The following is a 16,267-nucleotide window of genomic DNA, read 5'->3' as shown; positions in this document are numbered from 1 at the left end:
ACCACCCACTGGAGAGACTTGAGAGACTGTGGCTTTGCACTCCCAGGATAAAGCAGTGGACAACCCACCCACTGGAGAGACTTGAGAGACTGTGGCTTTGCACTCCCAGGATAAAGCAGTGGACAAACCACCCACTGGAGAGACTTGAGAGACTGTGGCTTTGCACTCCCCAGGATAAAGCAGTGGGCAAACCACCCACTGGAGAGACTTGAGAGACTGTGGCTTTGCACTCCCCAGGATAAAGCAGTGGGCAAACCACCCACTGGAGAGACTTGAGAGACTGTGGCTTTGCACTCTCCAGGATAAAACAGTGGGCAAACCACCCACTGGAGAGACTGTGACTTTGCACTCCCCAGGATACAGCAATGGGCATGGAGCCCCCTTGTGCAGCAGTGGGATTGTGCGTTCATCTGGCTGAGGTGCCTTCCCTCCCCCTCCCCCTGAGGTGCCTGTTTCATTTCGATCTGATGCCACTGCAGTGTTCTCTCCATTTCTAGTCAGGTATCTAGTGTGGGCTTCGCCCATGCATTTGGGGTCCAGTGGTCCACGGACAATGATTGGTGCACTATCTGGACTTGTGTAGTTGGTGTACTTAATTGTATATACTGGATTTTGATCTTTGATAATGAGATTTCACATGATTACATTCGTTCAAATCATTTCCTTTTGTCCTTGCGTTCTTCCACGGGGTGGGGGGAGTGTATATGTACTGTTGCTACATGTATTTGTGTGTATGGTGTTGTGAGTGAGGGTGGGAGTGGGGGTGTTGCGTGTGTGTGTCACTCTCTTTTCCCTCCCCCCTCCCCTGTGTTGCAGGTGTAGTACTCACTGAGGTCGTCGCCGCCGTCTTTGGTGCTCCTGATAGAAGAGAAGGAAGACCAGCATCGTCAGTATCTGCAATTCGGGCTCCATGGCGTCCTGGTTCCTCGTGGGGTGTGGAGAGGTGAGTGTTTTCCCTTCTGTGTACTGTTTACGCCATGTTTTTGTTTGTGTTGGTTCCGCCCCGAAAAAGGTGGCAGATAGCTGTCTTGAAATACAGTGGGCGGTACTTTGTCTTCCGCTTGTCTGTTGGCGGTTACCGCTGCGGTGTTTGTTGCTACCGCCGTGGCAGTGGGAGTGTTAAAGTGGCTGTCTATGTTGGTGGGTTCCATCAGGGTCGTGATTCCATTTTTTTTTTCTACGGACTGTTTGCGGTATTACCGCCGCTTTAACACCGACTGCCAGGGTTGTAATGAGGGCCTATGCATCTTTGCAACACTATCTGTCTAGCTACTTACCTACTTCTCTACCTCGGACAAGATGGCCACAGCACACAGAATGTATAGTCCAAAAGTGTAGCAGGGATAGGTGTCCCTGATGGTATGTTGTGGGTCGGAGGAAGTGAGAGGTTGAATAAAGTTTCAAGTCTTGTTAGTAGATGGTGTCTTTATTTGTAGATGCTTACAGATCAAAATATCATCATCGAGATACAGCCAACACGTGTTTCGTCACACAGGTGACTTCATCAAGGCGGGCCGTCCGGCCAGAATGGTAGGTATCGAAGGTATGTAACAAGGGTGCTCTGTGATCAGCTGAGAGGGCCCTAGAAGGTGTATTTCATCTTCATAGAGTAAAACTTTGAGTTGTAAGGCTGCCCAAGCAGCAGCAGGTGAGTAAGGTATTGAACACGTATGGTAGGATAGGTGTAGGAGGCCCTGATAAGCCTGGAGTCAAAATCTGAAGAGCCGGGTAGAGACGCGCGACGCGCAGTCCTCGGAGCGTTTAATCTCCCCCCAGTCTTATCTGTCTGTATTTCTACCTATCTATCTATCTCTCTGTCTTTCTATCTATCCATCTATCTAGCCATCTACCTACCTGACCATCTACTTTCTACTCCTCTCTATCATGTCTATCTACCTGTTGATCTGTCTATCTGTCTACCTATTTGTATCTATCTATCTATCTATATCTTTTTTTAACAGCCACATCTATATATATCTTAGCAACCCTATCCATCTATATCTATATTAGTAATCCAATCGCAAAATGTCTGTATTTGCAACCCTCTCTCTTTGCAAATATCTATAGCTGTCTTTGCAAATCTATTATATGTCTCTCTCTGCCTATCTTTGCAAGCCTCTCTATCTGTCTATTTTTGCAAGCACCTCTGTCTTTGATAAAGATTTAAAAAAACATTACAAAAAAAATTAGCAAAAGCAAGAGACTGGCAGCTGATACCTGACCAACTGGCTTTTCTTAGGCCTGGTGTTAGCTAAGATTGTTTGATTTTAATAAAAATAGGTAGTTAGTTTTGTAGGTTTTCAGTTAGACTTCCTCCATTTGTCGGCTGTTATGTCTTTCACATTTTTCTTCCATCCACTCCAGCATTGGGCCAGCTCACTTCAGTCACTGGCTAACTTCCCTCTGACTTAAGGCATGCTCCGCTTTCACAAAGAGCACACACACACTCTCACACACACACACACACACACACAAGGTAATTCTATTTAATCACTTGGACTACTTTGGTAATGTGTGTGTTTTTGAGGCCCAAAAAATATTTTTGCTTTTAGTCATTTTTTTTACAGTGAGGAGGACACAGCAGCGTCCCCATTATTAAAGTTTAGCAAAAAATCTAATAATTGAAATAACAAAACTTTGTATATGTTTTTGAGCATAATACACGTTTAGTACTTGCCAGTGACTTCACATCATCTCTCCACCTCTAAAAGACCTCCTGTCCCATCCTGTCTAGAGTCCCATTACGTTTCAGAAAATATGGAAAACATACTACAATCACAACAGTAGGGTTTCCATTCATTCATTTATCACAGTGTCTGATATGAACTTTATTTTACGTATTATAAACATTATAAACATTATAATTTGCCAGGGTGTCTTAATTTTCTTCACAATCACATATCTGCCAAAACGGCTTTGTTTTCATCAGACAAGGTCAACCTGCTACATTGTCGCAAATAAAGTTAAGTGCACACCCCGCTGTGATTGTGTGAATAATGTGTTTTTTGTTTTTATCTCAAATTAAATGCACAATGCAGAGCTGACATTCCATGACACACCTGTATGTCATGTATGCTCGAAATAACCACCTTATGCTTGGTGTACCGCCCAGAGTTTAAGCTTCACTGGTGTTGTTGGTGATAGAACTCTGTGCATTTTACCCCTGTTAACCAGCAGTAATGTGCCTGTGCTACCACTTTTAACATGATAGAATTGGCATACCCCTGTCATATTTAACCCACCTATAAATCGCTGGTAGATTGTGCCCACAGAGTACCCAGGACTTGTGAGTTAAATGTCATCAAAGGGATTTAGCACATATTGTGCCAACCACTGCAGTGACAATGCAAACATGACTGCAGGTCTGCCACCAGTTGCCTGAATGTGCAGGTATAAACTGCAAATCTGACCTGTCAAAATAACCCCCTTAAAAAGGCTTTAACCCTCCTTTTAAACACTAATAAGTTACTGCTAAGTAGCCTATTGAGGCAGGGTGCATGGCATATAAGAGTAGGACATGTAAAAGTTTAATGTTAACCATGACCTAACATCGAAAAGGCCCAAAAGTCTATTTGCACTATAGAAGGATTAACTGTTCCGTAGAAAAGCATTGGGAAATTATACTGAATGCAATGTTGCTGTCTCTTCTTAGGGTACAGCTAAACAGATTATCTTTGTGCTCTTTTCTGCAGCAGCTAATCTGATTCAGCAGGACCTCGGGAATAAGGTATCCGGCCACATGGAGCCCTCTCTGGGCACAGCTTGCAGCCTTACCCAACTAGAAGAGTCTGCGCGCCACCACAGTGACTATGTTCGAAGGTAGAAATCTTTACCAGGTGAAGGCACAAAATTTATCTGGCCAGCAAGGGACCTCATCAGGGCACGAAATTCAAATCTCTCCCACTCTGAACTTTCCCTCTAAAAGTAAAACAGCTTCACAGCGACATCATCCAGCAGGTATTCAATGATGTGGAGCATGCTGCTTTGCCCTGCTGTGGATTTTTGACTTCCATTCCAGAGACTTGATTTTTGACTTCCATTACAGAGACTAAGGGCCAGATGTAGCAAAGGTTTTTACCCATTCTGTGTCTATGGGAAAAAGTGTTCGTACATATGGCCCTAAGTCCGAAGGAAATCTTCCAACTGGTTCAATTGTGGGATTTTTTTATCTGACCCGTGCTCCATAGCAGTTGGCCTTAAGTTGTGCCTAGGTAAAGGTCAAGTGCATCTAGATTACCACGGTTGGCACTTCATTTTTTGGCAATATTTTGAACCTTAAACTGGAAAAAATTAGTACATCCAGTTCTACAAATTGGATCTTTGTTATTTTGGTGTCCTTTTATTTATTTAAATGTAGTCTCCTAAATTGGTTCAGGATATTTCTTGTGATGTGTTATGACTTTATTATTGTTTGAGTGCTACACAAATACTTTGCAAAATACCACTAAGTTAAACTTGCCTGCCCTGTGCCATAGCTACCAGGGGATTAGGCTCAGGTTAATTTCGTGACTTTAAGGGTTCACCCTGACAAGGATTATGGTTATTATTTCAGGTGGGTAATAGTCCAATTTCTTACAATGTACATCTTGAGGTACTTCTTAGATAATTGCCTCTTATACTACGTAGTATTACGTAAATGGTTTTGGGTGGCACAGAAGTTTGTCATTTGTCGATAAACTGGGCCTTTGTTGCTCAGTTTATAAAGAGCAGAACAATACAATGCAATGAGTAGTTGTTGGTAGGCTTGAGACATTGCATTAGGCTTTGTTAGCCTAGATACTTAGCATGATAAGTCTTAAATTGTTTTAACAATTGTTTTGCATTTTAGTCATCTTTCAATGATTGTATGCTCTTTTTAACTTCAGTGGTTTCATGCCCTTTGATGTCATCAGGGTCAAAGGTCATATGACATATTTTTCCATCAAGCAGAGGTCAAAAATCCAAAGCTTACTGTGATGTGTTGGAGGTGTTAAAGGGTCCGAAATATCCCTATTGCTACTCCTGGAGTTTTGGTGATTTAACATCCATGTTCTTAATAACCCTAGATCAGTGTACGCCAAACTGTGGGTCGCGACCTGATTTTTGATGGTTCGAAAACCTCCAAGCAATATATAAAGATGCCTTCAAATTCTGTATTTTTCTTGTCACATTTGTTGTGCTTCAAAGACAGAGTTCAAGTGTCAGGATGTGGCTGCTGACAAATCAATGCTTATTTTTTTTAAACATGGTAATTGGTGTTTACACGCAATCACTTTGAGAGAGAAGTAAAGTCAATTATGTGACAATTTGTCAAACAATTTACTTTACTTGTGTGAAAGGAAATGCTGTGGGATATCAGTTTTGTAACACACAACCTATACCGGTAAATTAACTTTAGACATTCGGCTGTTACGAAAGCACTTTTAAAAAAAATATAAATCGGAAGTGTGATGGAAACAAAAATGTGAATAGGATCAAAACAAATCAATACACTTTATTGGTAATGCACAAATGATAAATATTAACTGAAATACGATTTCCACACTTTATCATTTGTGGGCAATGTAGTTTATCAGTAAAACTATGGCCCATATTTATACTTTTTAGCGCCACATTTGCGCCGCATTTTGACGCAAAAGCGGCGCAAACTTACAAAATACAATGGCACTTTGGAAGTTTGCGCCGCTTTTGCGTAAAAAAATGACGCAAGTGCGGCGCAAAAGAAGTATAAATATGGGCCTATATGTCTGTGCCAATTAAGTGACCATTTCAATGGAAAATGTGCTGCCTGTAATTGACAATGCGCTACGGAACACTGGTTTCTTTATGAAAAAAAGAACGCCTGCCTCAAGTCCATTAAAGCTAGGTAAGACACAAAACCTTGTTGCTACAAACATTCGATTGTGGTTCTGAAAAGTTTGTAAAGCACTGCCCTAGAATGGATCTATTGTCTAGTGTGTGGACTGCCAAGTGGTGAGTCACATCAATTAATTCACTCATCCAGGCAGCTCAAAAGGCAAATTCCAATAAGGGCTGGTCAAGATAAATGAATTCTTACACAACCTATATTAAGGAGAGCATGACATGTAAATCTGACCATAAAATTTCATTTCTAGCTCAGGAAAAGATATAATAGCCAGTGAATCTGATCCTTGTAGCCTGGTCCAATCCATAGTTACAATTTAATTCATTTTAAGCATGTTATGTTAATAAAACATCTTAAGCGCACAATCACCGAGGCTTTTAGTTGCTAATAAAAGTAAATCCAAATCGTGGAAATCAAACAAATTAGAACATTATTTGTACATATAGGAATATTATGAGGACAGATAGAAGACAACTTTAAATAGCAAAACTTTTAGTTCTTTTTTTTTTTAACCTGATCACAACCAATTCCACTCTTTGGCTGTTGCATAGGAATATGCTTTTTCCCAATGGAGGAATTGTGGACATTTACAACAAAGAGATTTGCCTCTTAATCCAAGATATTGAGATGGAGAAAGAATGTTGAATATATTTGACAAATGAAAGGAGGTACAACCTTGAACAATCTTGTGACAAATGGGCAAGGATTTAAGCTGAATCTTTTGAGTCAGTGAATCTAAAAAGAACAGATCCTTGGCTACATTTATAGTAATGTTGCAGGCTGCTGCATTTTAAATTAATTGTAGCTGCTCATCAATTTCTTGGGAACAGGCCAATACAGGAGTTCGTAAATTCAGGAACCACTGGATAAAAGTGGTAACTACTTGTTGATGGCAAGCTGGGATAAGACGCATCATCTTCTTCAAAAACTTAATGTGTTAAAAGCAAGTGCTGGTAATTTTTGCGATTTGTGATTCAAACAAAAGATTGCTATCAAGAATAATCCCTAAATTCTTTTGCAGTGTTAGAAGGAGCAAGCAGAGGGCCCCTAGTGTCCGACTAGAGTGAAGTCCCATTTCTCATTGCAATTCCTAATTATTAACACTTCTGTCTTTGTTGGGGGTTCAATTAGTAAAAACATTGTGGCCATCCAATAGCAACATGTGAAACATAAGAGTTTCTGGGACATTAAAGGAGGAACTGGAAAACCTGTAGGAGTAAGAATGAAGGCTGAAAAGGATTTGGGTATTGTCACTTTAAGGTTAACAAGCATTGGCAAAGCCAATAGGTCTTGCTTTTGGCACCTATTGGCTTTGAAATGGTGTTAACCATACTGTACAGCATCTCTGATGCTGTGCACCACGGCTAAATAAAAATAAAAAAGCCTATGATGCTGCTGAGTTAACTCAGTAAATAAAAAGAAAAAAAACATGTTAAAGCTTTTCTTTGAAAAGCAGACAGGGAAGGCATTGTAGGGGCAGAAGCAACATGGGGAGTTAAAGTAACACGGGAGGGTGGGTGACAGAAGCAGCACAAGGTGTGTGGGTGGGTGGAAGCAACATGATGGCACAGATAGGGGAAGCAACACTGAGGGTTTGGGTGGGGGGAAGCAACACAGAGCAACGGGTGGGAGCAACAAAAAGCAAACTGGTGAGTGACAGAGCAATGTGGAATGCATCAGAAACTGTTGAGAAAAAGCACTCCGTTGAGCTGGGGCTTATAAGTACACAGTCGATAAAGTAGCACCAAGTGGACAAGCACGCAAGGTCAAGCACATTACTGAGGGGATAAGAAGCACAGGGGACGGGGCCTGCAGCCGATGAAGCTGCACGCTTAGCGCGACGCTCTGGGGCCGAGAACGGGGCCCAGCCCGTTTAACAGCTGTAAAAAGAGCCGTACACTGACAGCGAACTACAGCCTCGCCTTCGGGAAGCTGCCCAGCTAAGGTGGAGCCGACGCCGATAAAATCCGACTGGTAATCAGGGAGAAATCGGCATGTTCTCTCTGCAACCGCCTAGAACTAAGATGGTGGCCGTGCCCGAGTGCCGGCTCCGCTGAAGTAGTTGTGTCGGAGCAAGGAGAACAGACGCCCTGCAGCCACAAATACCATACCCCTTCCCCCCGGAGTGATCCCTCAGCAGTGGCGGTTCCCCTACTTACCCCGGAGGGGACCGGTGAGTGGAGGAACCGGCAAAAGAGGAGCACACAGCGGAACGGGTGGGCGAAGGCGGAACGACCCGCCCGATCGTGACCAGGGAAACTCGGCTGATTCCTCGGCTTGTGGCTCTGCTATTGTGAGGAGCTGTGGGCGGCGCAAGTGGTTCTCCCACGAGCCCTGAGGTGGGGGACACACGAACAGGACACGCTCGAGCCCCTGGACGGGGCTCCCCCCGCCCACTCACACCCTTCAGGGGAGAATCACCCTGAGGAACATCGGCTCCCCTGCTGAAGAGGGGGGAGCGCATTTGCCACCCACTGATTGTCCAGCACTTGATAGTTCCACATAGGACGCAAATGCACTTGAGATCCTGGCTCTTTCTCCCACCCAGGAGTGCTGGACACCCGACCGACGCCCAAATAAAGCAGAAGGAGGGGAGAGACCCGGTCCCCCCTCGAAGAAATAAAACTCCCAAGACCCTGGTGAATGGCGGTGAGCTTTGGGGGCAACGGGGAGATTTGTCCGGCGGAAATCTTAGGACAGAGAGCTCCAGAACTCGTCAGACGAGACCATCTCCCTGCATGAATAAATAACTGGACTAACAATAGGTAAGCCCAAAATGCGCGAGGAGCAGAACCAAGATGACGCCACAACTAACACTGGACACGGTCCTTCAAGCCATCAGGGAATCCCGCGAAGCACTCGAACAAAAAATAGATAACCTAACAGTAGACCTATCATTATTGTGGGATGACCACCGTAGGCTTACAGAGAGAGTGGGAATGAACTAAAAGACTCTCGCTCTAGTGACATCAACTCAGAAATCCTCATGCACGGAACTAACTGAACTTACAACCCGGATCAAAACCTTAGAAACCGGAGTGGAAGACGCCGAAAACCGCACCTGTAGGAGCAACCTTAGACTGGTCGGGGTGTCGGAGGGGGTAGAATCTTCGGCAACAAGTATGGAATCCTTCCTGGAAAACTGGCTCAAAGGTATTTATTGCAATAGAAAGAGCCCACAGGGTACCTAGTAGGCCTCCTCCCCCCGGAACGAGACCACGACCAATAGTGACGAAACTATTACACTATAAAGACAGAGATTACATCCTACCGCAATCCCGCTTCAAAGGTGAAATTATATTAAATAACCAGTGAGTCATGTTCTTTCTGGACTTCACTAAAGGAAAACAAGCACAAAGGACCTCCTTCAATGACCCTAAGCACATCCTACGCGAGAATGGTATAAAGTACGCAATGCTTTTTCCGGCCAAACTCAGAGTGGAGTATGAAGGCAAAACGCATTTCTTTTCATCGCCGCAACTAGTAGGGGAATGGCTGGAATCCCTTGCCCCCCGCACACCTGGCATGAAACGCAGAAGATCCACCAAACGAATCACAGAAGCCGCCACCCCAAGACACCAAACTCTCCAAGAAATGAGTGAAGCCGTGGACGCTGCGGCAGCACTGAGCAGAGGAATTTGCCCCCTATCCCAGATCTCTGGTAACATCTCGGATCCTGACTCGATTTCATCACGGGACACCCTTATCAGTTTACCAAAAGTGACCCCGAGGTCAGTGGAAGAAATTATTTGACCATTCAATGAGCGAGCTGGAAAAGCTGTGAGTATCGATACGAACATAATCAACTCATAATATTTAGCAGTTGAAGAAATCACCAAAACGGCTGAATATGACACATATTGAGTAAATCATCATGGGCTGCGGATATAATTTGGCTGGGTCCCGGGAACTATCCGGAGCGTAGGCTGTCGGTCTCTGGCACGTCACCCACCTATAGGACACTAAAATAGAAAAGTTATAATCGACGGGGAAAGTTCTGGTCACCTGTCCTGGAGAGAGGGAGTTGGGAGTTGAGTTAGTTAAATCAGTAAAGGGGGTAACTTGTGCACTTGTCTTTAATGAAGCAGACAATTCTCGACCTAGAACCTCGTCATTTAAACATAAACCCAAACTCTGCAATACGCACACCCATCCTAGCCGCCACAAACAAAAAAAAACAGGATCATGTCCACAAAGTATAAAATATTAACCTGGAATAACAGAGGCTTAAATAATATGTCCAAGCGGTACAAAGTATATAGCCATCTCAAACACAGGGGTATACACATAGCTTTATTGCAGGAAACCCACTTAGTGGAGCAAGAAGTTAACGCTCTTAAAAAAAGATGGAGAGGCCAAATAATTGTCCCTAATTATTCAGCATTTGCAAGGGGAGTGCTGCTGTGGATCTGCCCTGGGGTGCCCTTCCAAGTACTACACAAGACCATAGACAAAGAAGGGAGCTGTGTAGTGGTCAACAGGAGACTAGAGGGAAAAGAAATAACCATAAGTGGTATATATGTGCCGAACCAAGACCAAGGGAAATTTTTTGACAAGTTATCCCTGGAGATAGACCCACTCCCCACAGGCACAAAAATAATTGGAGGTGACTTTAATTGTACAGCCAACATCAACCTGGGTAGGTTGGCCGTTTATCCTTAATAAAATCAGGACTCTCCTTCACAACTAGCTAGGAGAATCTGCAATTTGATAACAGGACAGGAGTCTTCATATTATGCATGTTTAAAGCAAATCAGCTACAATTGATGGACATGCTTAACTGGCTTAACATAAGAAGTATGAAATGTGGACACCATAGTCCAATCCGCTGACTTCAGGATATCCTCCAGGCTAGTGGCAACCCAAAAAAGCTTTAAATGCTGTTGTGCCTCTAACAGAGGTTGCTCCACACCTATTTGCATCAATTCCTGCCAATAACATGCCATAGTTAACCCACGTGCAAATTGTTGCTGAAGAGACAGGAGAAAAAGGACTAAACAAGGAAATCAACAATTGAGGGACCCTCATTCTCAATTTCCTAGTGATGTTCACATACCTAACAAGGCAAAAGGTCTAAGCAAGGAAATCAACAACTGAGGGTCCATCATTCTCAATTTCCTAGTGACGTCCACATGCCTAATAAAGCATCGCACCACACACATTTTTGGATAGGAAAGAAAACGTGGAAAATTAATCTGTTGAAGAACACTTAGGCCCATATTTATGAAAAAGTGGCACATCAGAGCTGATGCGCTACTTTTTCTGTGCCCCCTACCGTCACCTAACAACATCATGGTGCGCCATATTTATAATACAGGGCACCATGGTGGTCGTTAGCACAACAGCGTCAAAATTGTTGATGCTGTTGTGGCGCTTTGCTACACTAGTATCACAAATGTTGACGCTAGTGTAGCAAAGTGCTAGAAGGCCCATAGGTTTGTATGGGTGCATCATATTAACGCCTGCTCTGAGCAGCCGTTACAAATGATGCCAAAATTGGCGCAGTGAAATCTGTTAAATTTCATTGCGCCATTTGTTCGGGCCTCCTAGCGCCGGAACACCCCCATTGCACACATTATGCCTGGTGCAGGCATAATGTGGTGCAAGGGGTTATAAAGTGGCACAATGCATGCATTGCACCACTTTGTGAATATGGTGCGGGAAAATGCCATCTTAGCATCAAAAAAATTAGCTAAGGCAGCAAAGGGGGCTCTTAAATATGCCCCTAAGTACGTCTAACTATGTTAAAAGACACCCCTTCTGAAGTGAGACTCATTCCCTGCAGATCTAGAGCTGTAACATCCAAAACTCTCCTGTAGGACACCAGGCACAATACTATCAACAATTTAGCAGGCAGGAGTTTGAAAGAAAGATCCTCATTGTCTGCCCAAGACTCAAACAAATTCAGAACTTTGTACACATCCCACATGGTAGTATATCAATCTTTTGGTGCATTCATAAACCTAATTCCTCTCATGAGTCTACAGACCATAGGGTGCTCTCCTATAGGTTTCCCATCCACCTTGTCATGACCCACAGAAATAGCTAACCTATAACAGTTCACTATTCTATAGGATTTAGGAGTAACCACCAAATAGCCCAAAACAATTAACAAATGAAATTACAACCCTTGAAACAGGATAGGGTGACCAGGTGTCCTGGATTTCCCCGGACAGTCAAGGTTTTTAGAGGACTGTCCCGATGTCCCGACGCTTCTCTTAATAATATTAAACAAATGTCCCGGTTTTTGGGACAAAGGTCAGATCATTACATACATGTCTCGGTTTTTGGGACAAAGGTCAGATTATCTAGGGAAGCATAAGTTAAAGGTATGCTCTCCTTTAACAGATGCCTACAAAGTATGACATGATTAAAGTAATTTATCTGTTACTGTCAGGCAACATAGTCCCCTGTCTGCTCCCAGCAGAGAGACGGAGTGGGGAGCAGAGAGAGGTAGGTGGGGGCGGGTTGGGGGTGCAGGGTGGGAGGTCAAGCCATAGCTAATTTTATATGTGTAGTCTTGTAAATGTGTGTGTGTGTGTATATATATATATATATATATATATATATATATATATGTTTATATATATATATATATATATATATATATATATATATATATATATATATATATATATATATAAACACACACATGTATAGGCACACATTCACAAAGCTACGCAAAAAAAGGGACAGGCCAGATAGAAAAGGGAGTGTAAAGTCTTTAGTCCTTCTTTTATGTCTGACATGTCCCGGTTTTTGCTCCTCGAAATCTGGTCACCCTAAAACAGGATCATCATTCTGTTCCAAACATTAGCTATTCCAGCAATGTCATGCTGATGTAGGTGTTCTAAGAGTTCCTCTGGCCCATGATGCTTTGCTATATCCTGAAGTGATGTCCAAGATTCCTGACATCTCTTCAAATTTCAAATACCCTCAAAGGTTCCAGGCTACAAACGGTAGTTTGCTCCTTCAGCTTGTGCACCTGACCCTGTATATTCCTCAAGATGTGAGGAGACATGGGCACTGAAAAACACTGACAATTCTAGCAGGAGAGAATAGCAATACTGGGACATCCATAAAAGGGTGATCATCGCCACCTTTGCCTGTTGACTGCAGGAGTTGCATCATGCATCTGGATATCCGAATGGATGAGGGGGAAGGCATAATGTATGCCCCCTGAGCAGTCCTGAAGGAAAGCATCCTACGGCAGAGCTTTTGGGTCTGGTCTCCAACTGAATAATGCGGGTAATTTTTTTGTTAATCTGGATGCGAACAGGTGTATATAGAAGGGACCCCAAAGTACTTGCAATGTTCTGAAAATCTTGACGTAAGCTGTTGAAAGACTGCACAAGTGGCAATGTGCTATCAAATTGCTTTGTCCCTAGTGGTATTCTGCTGTCAGAGAAATTGGATGTTGAAGACAGAAGGCCCAGAGTGCCTTGGCGATCTCCATCAGTGGTTTTGATTGTGTTTCCCCAAATTTGTTCACAAATATGATTGCTGTTAGATTGTCCATGTGTAAGAGGATTGAACATCTCGCTTTTAACTTTGCCAGGCTTTGAGTTGCAAAGGAGCCGGCAAGAAATTCTAAACAATATATGTGACCTCACAACTCCTTTTACGACTATCGTCCCCCGGTCCAAACCACTGTCACATCTTGCTCCCTAGCATCTGAAAGGACGATGCTGGGCAACAAATGTCGTGGCTATCTGATATTAATTTATCGGTGTAACAAACAAAGCCTTCACTCGGCCCTGCACGTGCACGAGAAGAAAGACGCAGGAGGCAACAGTTGACAGCCTCGCCTCCAGCTAGGGCAAAGAAACATGAAATGCATCAACAAGTCACAAAATATTATAACGCTCTTTTCAGAAATGCAGATACATATACTTAACATTCATGCAGCAATGATAAGGGCTTCTATAGCCTCATGGTACTGATGCTAATTTTTGGATTCTCTGTTACCGAAATGCATTATTGGTAATGTAGTTTTTTCTTTAAAAGCTATCAAAAACAGTGAGATGAGAGAATGCATAATATTAATATTCCTGTCCTGTTATAAAATTGAATTATAACATTTAGATGACCCCCTTCTGTCGCTGCCTGTGTGCAGATGCCATGTTGATTCAAACAAAGAATCTCCCCATTGTGGTGACTGGTTCGAGGACCCTAGACAGACTACCCAAAACTGAGCCAGACCTAAAACATTTCAAAAGAATAACATGAGATTCATTCTAGAGATCTAAACATCTTCTTTCACCATACCTAACAACCAATCTATATTAACATGAAGTCATCCTCTGGAGGAAAACAGTTAAGAGCATCAAGACTAAATTTTGTTCTGTGATTAAAAAGGGCTTTATATCAATAGAGGTTATTTCCCACTGGGATTCCAGAGTCCCATAACATTGTTACCCCAAGTTGAAAATCCAGCACACCCAAGCCACAATTGAGCCTCAAGGTAGCAACGACAGAGCAGTACACGTCTCCCTCAGGGAGGAGATGGGGGTTGGAAACTCAGAGCTCAGTGACAGACACAATAACACTGAACACATCATTGTCTATTTAGAGCTATGTTATAAAACAGAAATACTTGTTCACCCATAGCTAAAAACACATGTGAATTTATAAATATATGCAAAGTGTACATTTGGCACAACAGTATACCAAATAGTCAATAGGTTCTTAGTAACAATACCGGTTCACAGCCCTTCTTAAAAGGGAGCTTTGCAAAATAACCCATGTTCAGATTGCCTATGCTGAAGCTTTCTAAATGGAGAGGGGAACTAACTCCATCGATCGAGTCTACTGGCATTATCTGTGAAGTATCTGGTGACAATTTGGGTGCCTCCAGTACTTAACAGTGCACAACTAACAATACGCCCACCTGTGCCTATTTCAATAATATGAACTCTTAGTGATGAACTAGTTTAGCCTGCAGATTTTGTTTAGGTAATCCCAATCAATAAGAAATGCCCGTTGCCTTTGACAGTGCATTTTTGTTTTTTAAAAGCCCGGCCTTCAGCCTTTAACACCATTGAAGCATTAATGTCCATGTTAAGAGACCTAAATCAGATTTCAGGTTGACTTAATGCACCTCAACATTAACAACTGAGAAGCAAACAAAACAGTGATGGTTCATAATTTTATTGACACTTCCTTCATACAGCAAACCCATGGGGTTAGATGTTCCCAGGGCTTTCATAGAAACTAGACCACAGGGAGTGGTTTGAAGTAGGCAACCTGGTGCTTATGGGCATCTTCCTTCTACTTCCTGGCGGTAAACTTGGGCCACATCCAGGACCCTCTTGACTCACCGGCTTGGCTGATCTTAGTTCTCTGTCCTTCCTACACAGCTGTGTTCTCCTTTTGTATTCAATGTCCTTGCAGTATAGGCATACTATCTGCACTCCTCTCATAGTGAGGTGGTCTTGTCTCTTAAGGAAGCTGCAGCACAGACCAGCATGGAGTTCCCACTTTTCTAGATACACTAAAGTTTGTCTTGCAGGGGTCTTGTCCAAGTTGTCCCTGACTGGTAAGGAAGCTAGCAATCACGGATCCTGGCTGTGGAGCTGACACATTTTGCATTCACACTGCTGCTTGGGGTCTGAAACAGTTCATTGAGAAGCCTGACATGACTTGACCTGGGTTTTGACCTGGGTTTCTAACCAATATTTATAATAGTTTTGCTCTGATGTTTATTACCTGTAGAGCATGATGTTCACCTCACAGAGGTATTGTTGGGCTAAAAGCACAAGACGGGGCTAGGCTAATTAAGACTATAGTGTTCACATTAGGACTACAGCGAAGACATAACCAAAAAATGGGAGGACCCACGCAGAGTACATTAACAGAATAAGAAAGGTTTTGGAACTTTCCTGAAAACCAGATGTGAATGCATAGTGATGAGAGGTCATTTCACAAATGAGGGTACAGTGTGCTGAGGGATGCCCTCCCATTCAAAATGACTTAAAGCATTGAGCTACTAGCAAGTGGTGAGAGTTAGAAAGGTTCCCTTTCAGCATATATCTACTAAATGAATCATGGAGGCACTATCTCTTGGTGTTGCAGAAGGCATTGTGCATAAGGTAGAAGCTTTTATAAAGAATCCCATTCTTGATTGCTAGCCACTTGTGACACATTGTCACATATTTTAAGAGTGTTCCGATGTCTAAATTGCAAAATCCTGGATTTACTGCGACTTGGATCACCTATTGTCTGACAAGCCAATACATAAAATGTTGCGGTGGTCGATTGTTTAGATTACATACAAGCCAACAATACTTTTGCATATATTCTGAGGGGAAGGAAACAACATCTCAGTTTGTAGAGGTAGGACACAGGTTCTGCATTGATTTATGGCGCAAGCAGGAGACGTTTATCAAGTGAAATTCCCAGAGATGTTACTTGTTACAGAGA

General features: G+C 43.0%; 1 protein-coding gene across 1 annotated transcript in view; it reads left to right on the top strand.

Moving 5' to 3' along the window:
- The window catches only part of LOC138283535 (putative nuclease HARBI1), a 168,158-nt gene that overhangs the window by 24,152 nt on the left and 127,739 nt on the right, over positions 1-16,267 (top strand). Inside the window, exon 2 of the mRNA XM_069221473.1 lies at positions 3,653-3,819. Within this exon, the coding sequence (XP_069077574.1) occupies positions 3,653-3,819 (167 nt within the window). The remainder of the gene's footprint in view (positions 1-3,652; positions 3,820-16,267) is intronic.

The sequence above is a fragment of the Pleurodeles waltl genome, chromosome 3_1, assembly GCF_031143425.1.
Source record: "Pleurodeles waltl isolate 20211129_DDA chromosome 3_1, aPleWal1.hap1.20221129, whole genome shotgun sequence".
Classification (NCBI taxonomy): domain Eukaryota; kingdom Metazoa; phylum Chordata; class Amphibia; order Caudata; family Salamandridae; genus Pleurodeles; species Pleurodeles waltl.
Note: the sequence above shows the minus strand (reverse complement) of the source record. Positions and strands in the feature narration are given on the sequence as shown.